The following is a 13,703-nucleotide window of genomic DNA, read 5'->3' as shown; positions in this document are numbered from 1 at the left end:
AGAAAAACGTATGCAAGGATCCATTTTTCACCCCACGTATGACCATACAGAAAAAAACATTTATACTCCTAAAACAGAGGTGGTTACAAACTTGCAGAAGCCATAAATTAAAGCAATCAACCACAAAGAAGACAACAAGAAATTTATGTAGTATTTTAATATCTCAATGAAGAATTTTTAAATGCCCTATATTAAGATCTATGGAATCCATTCTTTTTTTTTTTTTTTTTTAGGTTTTTGCTATAGTGCACATGTGCTTGCCAGAGAGGAGAGAGAAGGAAAGTGAGAAATCACCCCTGGGGGGGATGGACATGCCACAATCCCTTTCCCTCTCATCAAGATTTTAGGCACTCACACACACATCTGCCCAGCATGATTTTCAAGCTACCAGGTCCAGGACTCAAACCACGGTCAGCCATGTGGGAATCCAGCTGCCTTAACCACCATGCCACCTGCTGACTCCAGAATCCATTTTTAAACAGAACGCCTGTCCATTAAGGACACGCAAAGAAGTGTTGTGATGAATGGAATTCAATTTCATGTCTTCAGCCAATAATTCTAAAAATGCTAAAATAAAATAGAGGTAGGAAGCATAAATACATAGTAGAGAAACAAATAAAGCAAATATGATAAAGGAAATTATTACCTGATACATTGTTAACAAAATTGTTCACTTTGAATCCAGATAGAAGGTATATCCTTGGACTTTTATATCCCTGTACTTAAGTTTTTCTGTTTGATGAAAATTCTTTTTTTTTTTTGGAGAGGTTTTCACTATAGGGCGCGTGTGCTCGCCAGACAGAGAGAGACATAGAGACAGAAAGCGAGAAATCACCCCCCAGGGGGGATGGTCACACCACAATCCTTTCTCCTCCATTCTCCTCTCGGGATCTTGGGCACGCACGCACATGCGCCCGGCGTGAATTCTAAGCCACCGGGTCCAGGACGCGAACCGCGGTCGACTACGTGGGAGTCCAGCGACATAGCCATTACACTAACTGCTGGTTCCCTGTCTGATGAAAATTCTTATGAAGAAAAATTTGGACAGGAAGTTTATGTACATTCTAAGCTTAGAAAAGAAATTAATCTCTCCCCCTTAAATAAATATTAAATATATTTCAGTAATAATATTTTATTTGAGGTTTCTCTGTTACCTATAAAACCAATCAAGAAAGTTAAGATAGACATAGAACCATCTGTGAATACAGCAGAAGCTCTTGAGTGTGACTTAAGAAGGGCTTCTAAAATTTCTTGCTTCAGCAGCCTGAATTCATCCCCCTGGGATCCATCAAAGCTTGCAGATACAATTGAAGTTCATTAACTTAAAATGAGGAAAGTTAGTTCTTGGCTTTTCCCTTTTTTACAGGAAGTTGACCTGTAGCTTCCAAATACTTATTAATGAGGTCTTCCTGTGTAGATGGGGAACATGGCTGATATCTGCAGTACTCCATTGTGTATTCTCCCTTGCCCTAGGAGTGAAAAAAAGAGACTGAATTTAAAAAAACAAACGAACAAGTATCAAGTAGTCAGGCAGTCAGGATTCCAGAAATGTGATCATTTTGTTTGGTGGTTTTTCTTCCCTCTTCCTCCCTCCCTCCCTATTTCTCTCTTTCTACTAGAGAGGAAAAAGAGAGAGAGAAACAGACATCATGAGCACACACATGTGGAATGTGGAGGGAGAGAGAGAGAGAGAGAGAGAGAGAGAGAGAGGTAGTTTTGACAGGGTCTTGCCATTGCAATCCTCTATCCAGCCTCCTAATTAACTAGGGTTATAGGTGTGCGTTACTGTGCTTGGCCTGTTCGGTTTAGTCTGGGATCTGAACCCCGGCCTCCCATGTGGCCCCAGTCTTGTGTGCAACACCTTAGAGCTTGTGCTACCACAGCTGGGCCTGTGTGACAGTCTTCAAAAAGAGCACTATAATACAGTTTAAACACTTGTTTACCTCTGTGCATGACCTAAGTTCCGTGGAATAGCCAAACATATCATTTAGAGGTACCTGAAAATAAACACAATAGACCCTTAGTACTGCTTATTTAAAAATCCTCAAAAAAATACAGAGACATCTTAGGTTTGTACTCACTAGTCTTGGTTCAAAAGAAATAAAAGCCAAAGAGAAATATTTTTTGTTTTACTCCAAGTGAAAAACCCTTTTTGAAAATTATTTCTTAACATTATCACAACTAGAAATCAAATCTTTCCGTTTCACAGCAGACACCACGGGTAGCCTTTCCTCCACATCCCCACCATGCTCTCGGGCCCCAGCTGCAGCCCACACAAGTATTTCGTTCCTTTGGGCCCCTTCATGATACAGTGGTGGTGGTATCTCCCAGGAGCCCTTGTGAGCTGTAATGAACACTTCCTCCCATGAGACTGAAGTTAAGAAAGGCTCACGCTATGGAGCTAAACATTACCCTAATAAATCAGATACCCTAACAAAGTGCCTGTACACATCAAACGAGAAGAAAGCCAACTATACATCTAAGAAAATGACATACTCACAGAAGACCAATATGAGACGAACCATATCCTTAGCTTTTGCACTTACAAGCTGTTGTAACAGCAAATTACAGAAATTGCCGCACACGCATCAGCCACAAATTCCACAGGGAAACACGTCGATTTGCTCTACAATCACCTAAAACAACAGCTCCCTCTGATTTCGTTCTATGGTTAATAAAACAGGACTGCCCATGGCCAACAGTACTCACATCCGCATAGACTGTGAAGTAGTCCTCGATGCCATCCTGCCCTGTGATCACCCCATGGCGCCGGTTAATTCCTGCTATCACCGCCCCCTGAAATTCATTTGGAGCTATAACTTCCACAGACATGATTGGTTCAATAATACACAATGTTGAATTTGCCAAAGCTGGATTAAAAAAGAAAAAATAAGCTCATTAGTTTTGTTTTTTTGTTTGAGAAATTTTTGCTATAGGACGCATGTGCTCACCAGATAGAGAGAGATAGACAGAAAGTGAGAAATCACCCTCTAGGGGGGACGGCCATGCCGCAATCCTTTCTCCTCCATTCTCTTTTCGGGATCTTGGGCATGCACGCACATGCGTCCAGGCCCAGGACTCGAACTTCTGTCGGCTACAGGGGAGTTCAGCGACATAGCCATTACACCAACTGCTAGTCCCAAGGCTCATTAGTTTTTAAGTAAGCTGGATATTCTTTTCTACCCAGATATATGAAAGGGAGATCAACAGGACCCTCTCAACAGTACATGGACAAGTCATGAGGTTAAAATATTTGGTCTGAAGTCATTTTTCTCATAGGAGTAACAGTCATTCTTCCAAATGGAAATTCCAATAAGACAACATTGAGTTCCAGTATTTTTGTCCTTTAAGCTGATTAAACTGCATGTGAATAAAAAGGTCTTAAAATGGCATTCAATCAAGTACTCTGCCATCCAAGTTACCCAGTTTCGTTACTTTTTACCTCTGAAAATTTTAAGGAGTAAAGATACTTGCTGTGAAGTCTGTGGCCAAGGTAAACCCATTCTTGCTTGTTGGCCCAACAATTATTTTTTATTTACTTATTTATTTATTTGTGCTATAGGGCGCGGGTGCTTGCCAGACAGGACAGAGACAGACAGAGAGACAGAAAGCGAGAAATCCCCCCCCCCGGGGGGGCCAGCCACGCCGCAATCCCTTCTCCATTCACAGGATCTTGGGCACGCATGCATACGTGCTCGCCCGGTGTGAGCTTTAAGCTGCCGGGTCCGGGATGTGAACCACGGTTGACTATATGGGAGTCCAGTGACATAACCATTACGTTAACTGCTGGTCCCCAGTTATTTTTAACTATAAGAAAATAACCTTTATCACACAGAAGCGGGAGGGGGCAGAGGGCACCCTTCAAAATCACACAAAAATCCAACTTTCCTTTTCTAGCTTGACCAATTTCAGTACTTAATTGAGAATTAGAAGAACCTAATTCTAGCTTTTGTTCTACCTCGAACAACTCACAGTCCTCTTGGAAAATGTTAAGTCTGTCCACTTCTCAAGTTTCTTTACCTACACAATAAGGTATTGGACTGAGGGCTATTTAAGCACTAAACTCAGTGTGTATGCCTCCATTTATCATCCCACTTAATTCATAAGCAGAACACTTCTTACTGTTGCAAACACTGACAAATGTTTAAATGCAACAAGGTGAGAGTATAATAAGATTCAAACATTCAAACATCCAAATTAATTTGGAAGTTCTAACAGTGCAGAATAACACTTCAGCTTCAGATTGGTTGAACCATCTCTAAGTAAAAGCTTTTCAGTAAAGAACTCTCTTTGGTGAAAATACTTCTGAAATGTTTTGCGAATGAGTTCTCTTATGTAAAGAAACTTATGGACATGACTAATGAATTACCGCATATTGTGGGAGACATGGCTGAGAAGAAACTTCTGGCTTCGGGACACAACTTTAAAATTCCGTTATTAAATACTGATGTCAAACTGCTATACGGTCATTTACTTTTTGCTCTTCAAAGTACTGAATCAGTTATGTTTGTGATTAAAGTTCTATCAGCAGTTCATCAGGGTTTTTGTTACTTGCCAGAGTGTGCATGTGCTCACACGTGACAGAGTAGGAGAAAGCACCCCCGGGTGACAATCTGCTCTCCTCTAGTTCTCTATCCTGTCCACAGGTCTGCGTTTGGGGAATGCACACACATGCACCTGTTTGTGTTTTCCAAGCCGCTGGTGCTGGGATTTAAACCTGGCATTTAGTCCCATAGTGGCTCCCTTAACCACTAGGCAGTAGGGCCAGCTCATCACCAGGGTTTTTATTATTGTGAAGTTGGCCACGTGGGATCCAGTCATTTTAACCACTATGCCACCGGTTGGTCCCATCGTCAGGGTTTTAATACACATAGTATTCTGTGTAAAAAGTGTTGGCGATTTTAGTTGTTTATCAAGGAGTTTGCATTGTGAAGGTTTACTGAACTCTTCCAAAATACTTAGCTATCCTCAGAAATGCCTAAGCTTATAATGTCATACATTTAAAAAAACAAAAAGGGGGAAAAAAAAAGAAATCACAAATTTATGGACTTCTCAATACTTGAATGGTCAATAAAAGTAGTAAGACGGTAATTCGCTTATCTTTAAAAAATTACTTAGAATTATGAACGTGTCTTCTCTATGAAAAGCAGAATTTAGATTATCCATGAATTTAAACATAGAGGGCCACCTAGGTGACATAGTGGTAAGACAGCTGGGTGTCACACAGCCAGCCGACTAAGTGGTTCAAGTCCCTTGAAAACTCAGTGGGCCTATGTGTGTACATGCCCGAAATCCAAAGAGGAAAATAGAGAAAGGACTGTGGCATGACCATTCCCACTTCGGGGGGGGGGTGTGTGTGTTTTTCACTTCGCCTTTTTCTGTCTCTCTGGTAAGTGCACATGTTCTATAGCAAAATAAAAAAAAAAAAAGAAGAAAAAAAATCAGGTAATTTAGGATAGGTTAAAAAAATAATATAGCGTATGAGCACACACATGAAAGAGACTGAGAGATATACAGAGAATCACACAGAGCATTCTGAACCCACAATCAGACATGTGGCCCCCAGCACTGCTGATGGTATACTATAGACTGTGCCATCTAGGCCGGGCAAGGAAGGCCTTTAACTGCAGAAGACAGGAAGAGTAACTTGCCTTCACCTCAATTCTGTAAACACCGATATCTGCCTACTATCAGTCATATTCTGTGGAGTGGTGCATATTGTTCTGGGTGAAAAGACTAAAAGCAGACTTACCTTCAATCAGGTAAAACAGACACGCTAAGATGGCAGGTGCGAGGGCACAGCATACCTTGTTTAAGAGCACCTTCTCCCGCTCGGATGAAGGAAATTTCATTGGAGTCGACCATGTGGTGTGCTCCATCTTGCAGGACAAACCGGAGCCCAGAGAGCTTGTGACCAGAAAGAGGGCCTTTCTCACAGGCATCCAAAAACCCCTGTTAATAAATGAACATAACTTCCAGAGTGGACTGCACGTGCAGATGCATTACCAAGAACATTCTTCTGAAACATTTTTATGTTCAGAAGTGTAACATTTTAATGTATTCTGTATTTCACCCCTCCAAAAAGAATTTTTAAAAAAGCTTAACACTTTAACTATTTAAGTTTTATTATTGTAGCATCTAGATGAACAATCTCTCAGGAAAGATTGTTACTTAAAGGTGAGAGCTAGTTTGAATGCAATGCTCAGAGTGTTTGCTAACAATAATTTTCTCAGAACCTCAACTTCAGGAATTACTTGACTCTCACAACCCATTACAAGGACAGCATGATCTCGATTTTATAATGAAGAAACAGTACAAAGGCAAAATCAAGGGACACCCTAAATGAAAATCCCCATCAAGGTTGATGCTTATTCAATAGCTGTGCCTTAAATATACTAATATTAACTAATATACAATAAGCTGCACATATAAATCTACAGGAATACAGTTAGATACATGTGCAACACTTTTTCATGCTTAATTTAAATATTTCTCTTTTTTTTTTTTAGAGGCTTTTGCTATAGGGCGTGTGCGCTTGCCAGACAGACAGAGAGAGACAGAGAGATAGAAAACGAGAAATCACCCCCAGGGGGGATGACCACACTGCAATCCCTTCTCCTCCATTCTCCTCTCGGGATCTTGTGCACGCACGCACACACGCCCGGTGTGAGTTTAAGCCACCAGGTCTGGGACGCGAACCGCGGTTGACTATATGGGAGTCCAGCGACATAGCCATTACGCTAACTGCTGGTCCCGTTAATTTAAATATTTCTAGAGCTCCTATGACTCAAGTCATTTTTTTATGTTTTTGTTTTTTGGCTTTTGTTTTGTTTTGTTTTGTTTTTTGTAATACAACCATATGGTTGCACAGATAAATTTATTTCTGACATTTCAAGCTTAAATTCTGAAAAATGAGCTCTTAACTTACATAATCTTGGTAAATGTAAGACATTTAAAAATATGTAAATGACAAATATTGTCTTGATACAAAAATGTAACGAATGAGATAATAACAGAAAAATGCTACTACCACTAAAACCAAAATTATAGCCTGTTAAGACTTCTAACTTAAAAGGTTAAAAGAAAAACTCAAAATCTCAATCTATTAGACTAAACAGATGCTAAAGATTTACAGCAGCCTTAAAGCAAGTGACCTAGAATACAACAAAATATTAATCCCTCCGATGTACAAAGCACTTCAAATTCTCCAAGAAAGGTTACATAGTCTTACCTGATCTTTAATTCTGTGAGGAATATAGGTTAAATATTTTACTCTCAGTTTACAAATGAAGAAACTGGTTCTGAACACGGATTTACCAAAGAGCCCATTTGTCAATAGCACAGACAACAGCAGCGCCCCGGTGTCGGGAATCTCACCGACCATTCTGTTACTACAGCGCTAGGAAACATTCATAAATCCCTCAGGACCACTACAGATTATAACTGATCATAATCAATGCAGTCCTTTCCATTTATCAAGAGAAATATGATAACTATGATTAAGGAACAAAGATTTCCCATCACTATCATAACATGTATGTACAGTTACTGAATTTAGAAAAATAAAATGGAAGCTTAACAGTAAGACCAAGAAGGACAATAAATACAAAGACCCATGGTAGATAATGTGGCAGAAGATAAAGTTTGATTTGTCACCTAATAGACTGTTTTAATTTATTGATTTATTTTTAGAAGTTTTTGCCGTAGGGTATGTGTGCTCGCCAGAGAAAGAGACAGAGGTAGTGAGAGGGGAAGTGGAAAATGATTCCCCAGGGAGGATGGCCACACAGCAATCCCTTCTCCTCCTGGGTTCTTGGGCGGGCACATGTACCCAGCGTGATTTTCAAGCCACCAGGTCCCAGACTTGAACCGCAGTTGGCCATGTGGAAGTCTAGCAATGTAACAGTTATGCCATCTGCTGGCCCCAACAGACTTTTTAATAAGTAAAAAATGCAAGATAAATTTTCAAAAAAAATTACCTTTTCTACGGCAGGCACAAACTGCTTTGGAACATTTGACCCAAAAGTTTCGTCTGCAAACTCCAACTTAGTGTAGTTGTCTGGGTCCAGAGGCTCCAGCACCCCGATCACCTTTCCAAACTGGCCCGCACCACCTGACTGCTTTTTATGTGTAAAGTCAAACCTGGAAGTGGTTTAGGAGAAAAAGAAAATAGCATTATGTAATTGCCAACACAAACTAACTCCTACTAGTTTATACGGGGAAAAAAATCACATTTAATCATTTTACTTATTCCTTTGAATATGGTAGCCTTGCTTTAACTTTTTACTGTAGAGTTCACTTTAAAAAGACTCCCTTGTTTTCTGTTCTTACTTGGGGTGAGGATGGAAAACACTACCTAAGGTAGTCCAGTTTTTAATTCTGTCAATTCCGAATTTCACAAATAAAAATGTAAAAGTCAGGTAGTTACAATAAAAAGGTCTAAAGATCTTGCTCTAACAGCCTACATTCCAGAAAGCTAACCCACTTCTGGAATGCCTCCCCCTTCCCGGGAACACAGTCTTTTCTCCTTAAACCCGTTGCCCAGTACTGGTACCTGGAAACAGGGGCTCTGAAGGCTTCCGTTCATTTATTCAGAGAGTTCCTATTTGATTTTTCTACTCAGGCAATACAATAAAGAGGAGTTCCAGGTCAAATAGTGAACGCCGGGAAATGACAAATGGCAGAATGACAGTAATAACAAAGTAAGCCACTCCAAAACACAGACACAGACACAGGTCAGTGTTTATATCAAACCACTCTTGACAACATAAATAGAATGGAATAAGCATTTTACATACATAAAATACGTAGTGACAGGCCACTTTTCCACTAGAAAAACAGTTCATGAATATCTGCTGTCTACAGCAGATATTTTATTTTAAACTAAACTCTTCCTCAACAGCACAAGGTGGAAGAGGACAAATGCTTTTAAATTTACCTGCAGAAAATTTCAAGAACATCGACGCTAGCGAGTGTGTGTGTTCCTGCATAAAGATCTGAGTGCTTTGCAAGAAGTATCAACATCGACAAGAGATGCCAGCTTGGAGTGAGCAGTCTTCCAAACGGGCCTGAGTGTGAGTGTGCCTGACTGCAGAGGGGAACACCCGAACCCCCCCAGAGTTACCAAAAGGATTTCCAAAGCTGTGGTGCCTGTCAGCCTCAGGAGTACACGGAATGTATTTCGTGTCTGAGGCATCTGGGATGTTGTTTTTCAACATCTATACAGAACACTCTAGATCTGTGCTGTCAGCACAGTAAACACTAACCGTGGCTAGCTGCATTTCTACCCACTGAAATGCAACAATACAGTTACGCTCCTTGGTCGCACAAGTCAATCGTGGGGGCTTAGCAGCAGGTGCGGTGCACAGCTACCGTACTGGGCGGCCCAGATCCGTTCCCAGCACTGCACGAAGTTCTGCTGGGCAGCACTGCTCTGGAGGACCAACTCAGAAAGCAAGTGATTTCACAGGGCTTTAGGGACCATGTCTGAAGCTGTAGTGCCAAGTAATGGACCATTTTCATGCCAGGCTTCTGTTTAGCACTTTCTTTTTTTCTTTTTTTTAAAGAGGTTTTTGCCTTAGGGTGTGTGCACTCATGGTGGTGGTGAGGCGGGGGACAATGAGAGGAAATGTGAGAAATCACCCCCTAGGGGAGATGGCCACACCACAATCCCTCTCCAGTCTCCTCCCGGGATCTTGGGCATGCACGCACATGGCATGATTTTCAAGTCATGGGCTCCAGGACTTGAACTGCACTTGTTCATGTTGGAGTGCAGCAATGTGACCACTACACCATCTGCTGGCCCCACGTTTAGCACTGTCTATGGATTGTCTCACTTGTTCTTTGCCATAAACCCACAGAGTAGGTAACGTGTCCATCACAATTTTACAGACAAGAAAACCGAGTTATCAAGAGAGGTTAAGTGGGACCAGCAGTTGGTGTAATAGCTATGTCACTGGACTCCCACGTAGTCGACCGCGGTTCGAGTCCCGGACCTGGCGGCTTAAACTCACGCCGGGCGCGTGTGCGTGCGCGCCCAAGATCCCGAGAGGAGAATGGAGAAGGGATTGCAGCGTCACCATCCCCCCTGGGGGGTGATTTCTCACTTTCTATCTCTCTGTCTCTCTCTGTCTGTCTGGCGAGCGCATGCGCCCTATAGCAAAAACCTCTTCAAAAAAAAAAAAAAAGAGGTTAAGTAACTTGCCCAACGTAGCACAGCGGGACTCAGGATTTACACCAAAATCAAGGCATTTCACCAACATTTTTCTAGGTGGCTAATAAAGAACAAACTGAGTTTACCTGCAAACGATGCATTCATTTTAAGTCATTAGATGGGTGATCCTGAAGTGCAACCATTAATTAAACATGGCACAAAGGAACCCAGATTCCACATGGCTGACTAGGTTTAAGTCCTGGCCCCAGCTTGAAAAACACAGCAGGTACACGTGTCTAAGATTCTGGCGAGACTGAGAACTGGAGGAAGAAAGACCGTGGCCTGACCAGGCCTTCTGGGGTGTAGGCACTCACGCGTTTTCTCTCCTCATCCCCACCCTTCTCCTTCTCTCACCCTTCCTCTCTCATGCATGTACCCCATAGGCATTTAAAAATCAAAAAGGCTGCTGCACGGGGCCAACAGGTGGCATGGAGGTTAAAGCAGCTGGATCACACATGGCCATCTGTGTGGTCTGAGTTCCAATCCAGGAGCTTGAAAATCGCACCAGGTACATATGTGAGCATGCCCCAAATCCCGAGGAGAATGGGGGAGAAAGGACTGCGATGTGGCCGTTCCCCTGGGAGCTGACTTCTCACTTTCCCTCTCTCTGTAACTTTGTCTCTCCAGGCAATACAAGCACCCTACAGCAAAAACCTAAAAACAAACCAACAAAAAATACAAAAGGCACCTTACAAAAATAGACCTGGCAGTAGTTCAGATAAAGAGGCAGAGGAACTAATTCCACTTAGCAGACAGTTGACCAGACAGGCTGAAGGTACAAGAATCCCTGCTCTGTGGTCAGACCACTGGCATACTGGAAAAGGCAACTTAGTTTTGGCAAAACATCATCTGTCCCATTAAAAGTAATTAGAATTATATTGATTTTGTTTACTTCTAATTTATGTTTAGATTTGAGTTTATAGTCATACCAAAATTGCAAGCCATAGGCATTTTTACTTAAAGTTCATTAAATTATAGTACAATTTGCCTGATCCCAGAGAACACAGTAATTCTGTTATTTTGAAGGTAATCCACATATTACTCAAATTTAAGGGTATGGACTGACGACTAATGATGAACTTTGGTAACTAAGACTTTAAGGATCCACATGTAGAAATGAGATTCTCAGGGAACCAGCAGTTGGTATAATGGCTCTGTCACTGGACTCCCATGTAGTTGACCACGGTTTGAGTCCCGGACTCAGTGGCTTAAACTCACACCAGGCGTGTGTGCCTGTGTGCCCAAGATCCCGAGAGGAGAATGGAGGAGAAGGGATTGCGACGTGGCCATCACCCCTGGGAGATGATTTCTTGCTTTCTTTCTCTCTGTCTCTCTCTTTCTGGTAAATGCATGCACCCTATAGCAAAAACCTCTCCAAAAAAAGAAAAAAAAAAAAAGGAATGAGATTCTCTTAATGAGGCTTGTTAATTTAAACACCTATATCAGCAGTTAAATTGTAAAAATGTTATTACACTTCTAAAAGAACCAGAATTGGTACGTGTGCTTTTAAATGCCTATCACGCCACAACCTATGCCATCAGCTCTGATCTACAGGAAGAGCGATTGCGTTAATAAGACTTTCACACAAGCGACTGCAGGAATCTCTCGTGCTGTACTCCACACTGCTCTAACTGATGGTAATTAGCAATCTGTGAAACTTAAATTCAATTATCAGCAAAAAGTTCTTTCTGAGTCATCACAATGGACTCAGCTACGCTTTCCTGGACACTATCTAAGAAGTACCGAAGTCAAAAATTACACACACATGCACACACACACACACACACACACACACACACACCAACCATCACCTGAGACTGGCTCATAGATAAATGACTCATCCAAAGAAGGAAAAAGAAAATTAAAAGAAAAGCAATCTTCTATTACTTAGAAAAAGCTTTAAGGGAAGTTGGTTACTTCAGTTGAGGGCTAACACCCACGAAGGATGAGAAATTCCTTACTGCCTGCTTACTATTTTTCACAAATCCACTTACTCCGAAGACAGACTTTACTGACAAGCAACTTGTAGATGATACATGAGAAGACAACACATTACAAATACATCTTTGTGGAGAGATTTTTGATATAGGGTGCATGTGACTGCTAGAAAGAGACAGACACAGAGACAGAAAGCAAGAAATCACCCCTTGAGGGGATGGCCACGCTGCAATCCCTTCTCTTCCATTTTCCTCTTGGGATTTTCATGTGCACACACACATGAACAGTGTGAATTTTAAGCCACAGGGTCGCCTACATGGGAGTTCAATGATGTAACCATTACATCACCTGCTGGTCTCTGTTCACTTTCTTTTTAAAAGCACCATCTCAACATATATAGCAATAGATAAGTCTTCAAAACAGCATTTAAAAAATAAAAAAAGAGTTCTAAAGAACTTCTATTCCAAAACAACACACTAAAACAAAGTCTGGCCATTGGTCTGATACAAATGAACTGTAGTTTCCTGATCTGAAGCAAATCCAAAGAATAGCCTAAGTTACTGTTTATATGTGACAAAGTAAGGTAACTGGGGCCAGCAGGTGGCATGGTGGTTAAGGGCACTGGACTCCCACATGGTGGACCATGGTTGAGTCCTGGACCTGGCAGTTTGCGTTCTCTCTCTCATTCTCCAGCCAAATTAAAATAAGTAAATAAATAAAGTTTAAAAAAAGGAGGAAAAAAAAACATAAACAAAGAAGAGGAAGGTAACTATGGAGACTGGAGAGTGACAAGGCACTGCTTACCAAAACTTTGTTCCTGCCTAAGCCTCATTTGTTTTTGCTACAGGGTCCATAGGCAGATAAAGAATGAGAAAAATGGCAAGCAAGTAATCCCACCTCCCTGATGGGAGGCCATGCCACAATCCCTCCTCCTCCAGGGATTCTGGGCATGCAAGCAAGTACCCAGCCCAGCCTGCGGTGTGGGGCCAGGACAACTCCTGCAGGCAACCCAGCGGGATCCAGCTGCTTTCACCTCCAGGCCACCTGCTGGCTGGCCTCTGCCTGAACAGTTCTAAAAACTGCTTTTGTGGAAAGCTACTTCAAGGTAGTGCTTAAAAAAAATTCTTTTTTGAGAGGTTTTTATTATAAGGCACATGCGCTCGCCAGAAAGACAGGGACAGACAAAAAAAAAGCGGGCCCCCCCCCCCAGGGGGGATGGCCACGTCACAATCCCTTCTCCTCTCCGGATCTTGGCACACGCACCTGGTGAGTTTAAGCCACCGGGTCCGGGGCTAAAACCACGGTCGACGACATGGGAGTCCAAGGACATAGACATTACGCTAACTACTGGTCCCAGTAGTGCTTTTTTATAAGTTCCATTTTTACCTATGTTTTAATCTTTATATAAAAAGATTCAGGTTGGAAGTTATGTTAAAACCGCATCTTTCTCCGATGAGTAGAATGAGGAGTGTAGGTATACTTTTAAAATTAAAATGCGCAGTCCTCCCATTTAATACTACAGTTTGAGGTCTCCTACGGGTAGCGGAAGCAG

The 13,703-nt window shown here is 41.8% G+C and overlaps 1 protein-coding gene across 1 annotated transcript in view; it reads right to left on the bottom strand.

The window, feature by feature from the left end:
- Positions 1-1,116: 1,116 nt before the first annotated feature.
- The window catches only part of GFM1 (G elongation factor mitochondrial 1), a 47,409-nt gene continuing 34,822 nt past the window's right edge, over positions 1,117-13,703 (bottom strand). Inside the window, exons 14-18 of the mRNA XM_006152335.3 lie at positions 7,980-8,142; positions 5,808-5,952; positions 2,710-2,870; positions 1,944-1,997; positions 1,117-1,469 (exon numbers count right to left, since the gene is read on the bottom strand). Of these exons, the coding sequence (XP_006152397.1) occupies positions 1,338-1,469; positions 1,944-1,997; positions 2,710-2,870; positions 5,808-5,952; positions 7,980-8,142 (655 nt within the window). The 3' untranslated portion in view covers positions 1,117-1,337. The remainder of the gene's footprint in view (positions 1,470-1,943; positions 1,998-2,709; positions 2,871-5,807; positions 5,953-7,979; positions 8,143-13,703) is intronic.

The sequence above is a fragment of the Tupaia chinensis genome, unplaced genomic scaffold, assembly GCF_000334495.1.
Source record: "Tupaia chinensis unplaced genomic scaffold, TupChi_1.0 Scaffold000349_1, whole genome shotgun sequence".
Lineage (NCBI taxonomy): Eukaryota > Metazoa > Chordata > Mammalia > Scandentia > Tupaiidae > Tupaia > Tupaia belangeri.
Note: the sequence above shows the minus strand (reverse complement) of the source record. Positions and strands in the feature narration are given on the sequence as shown.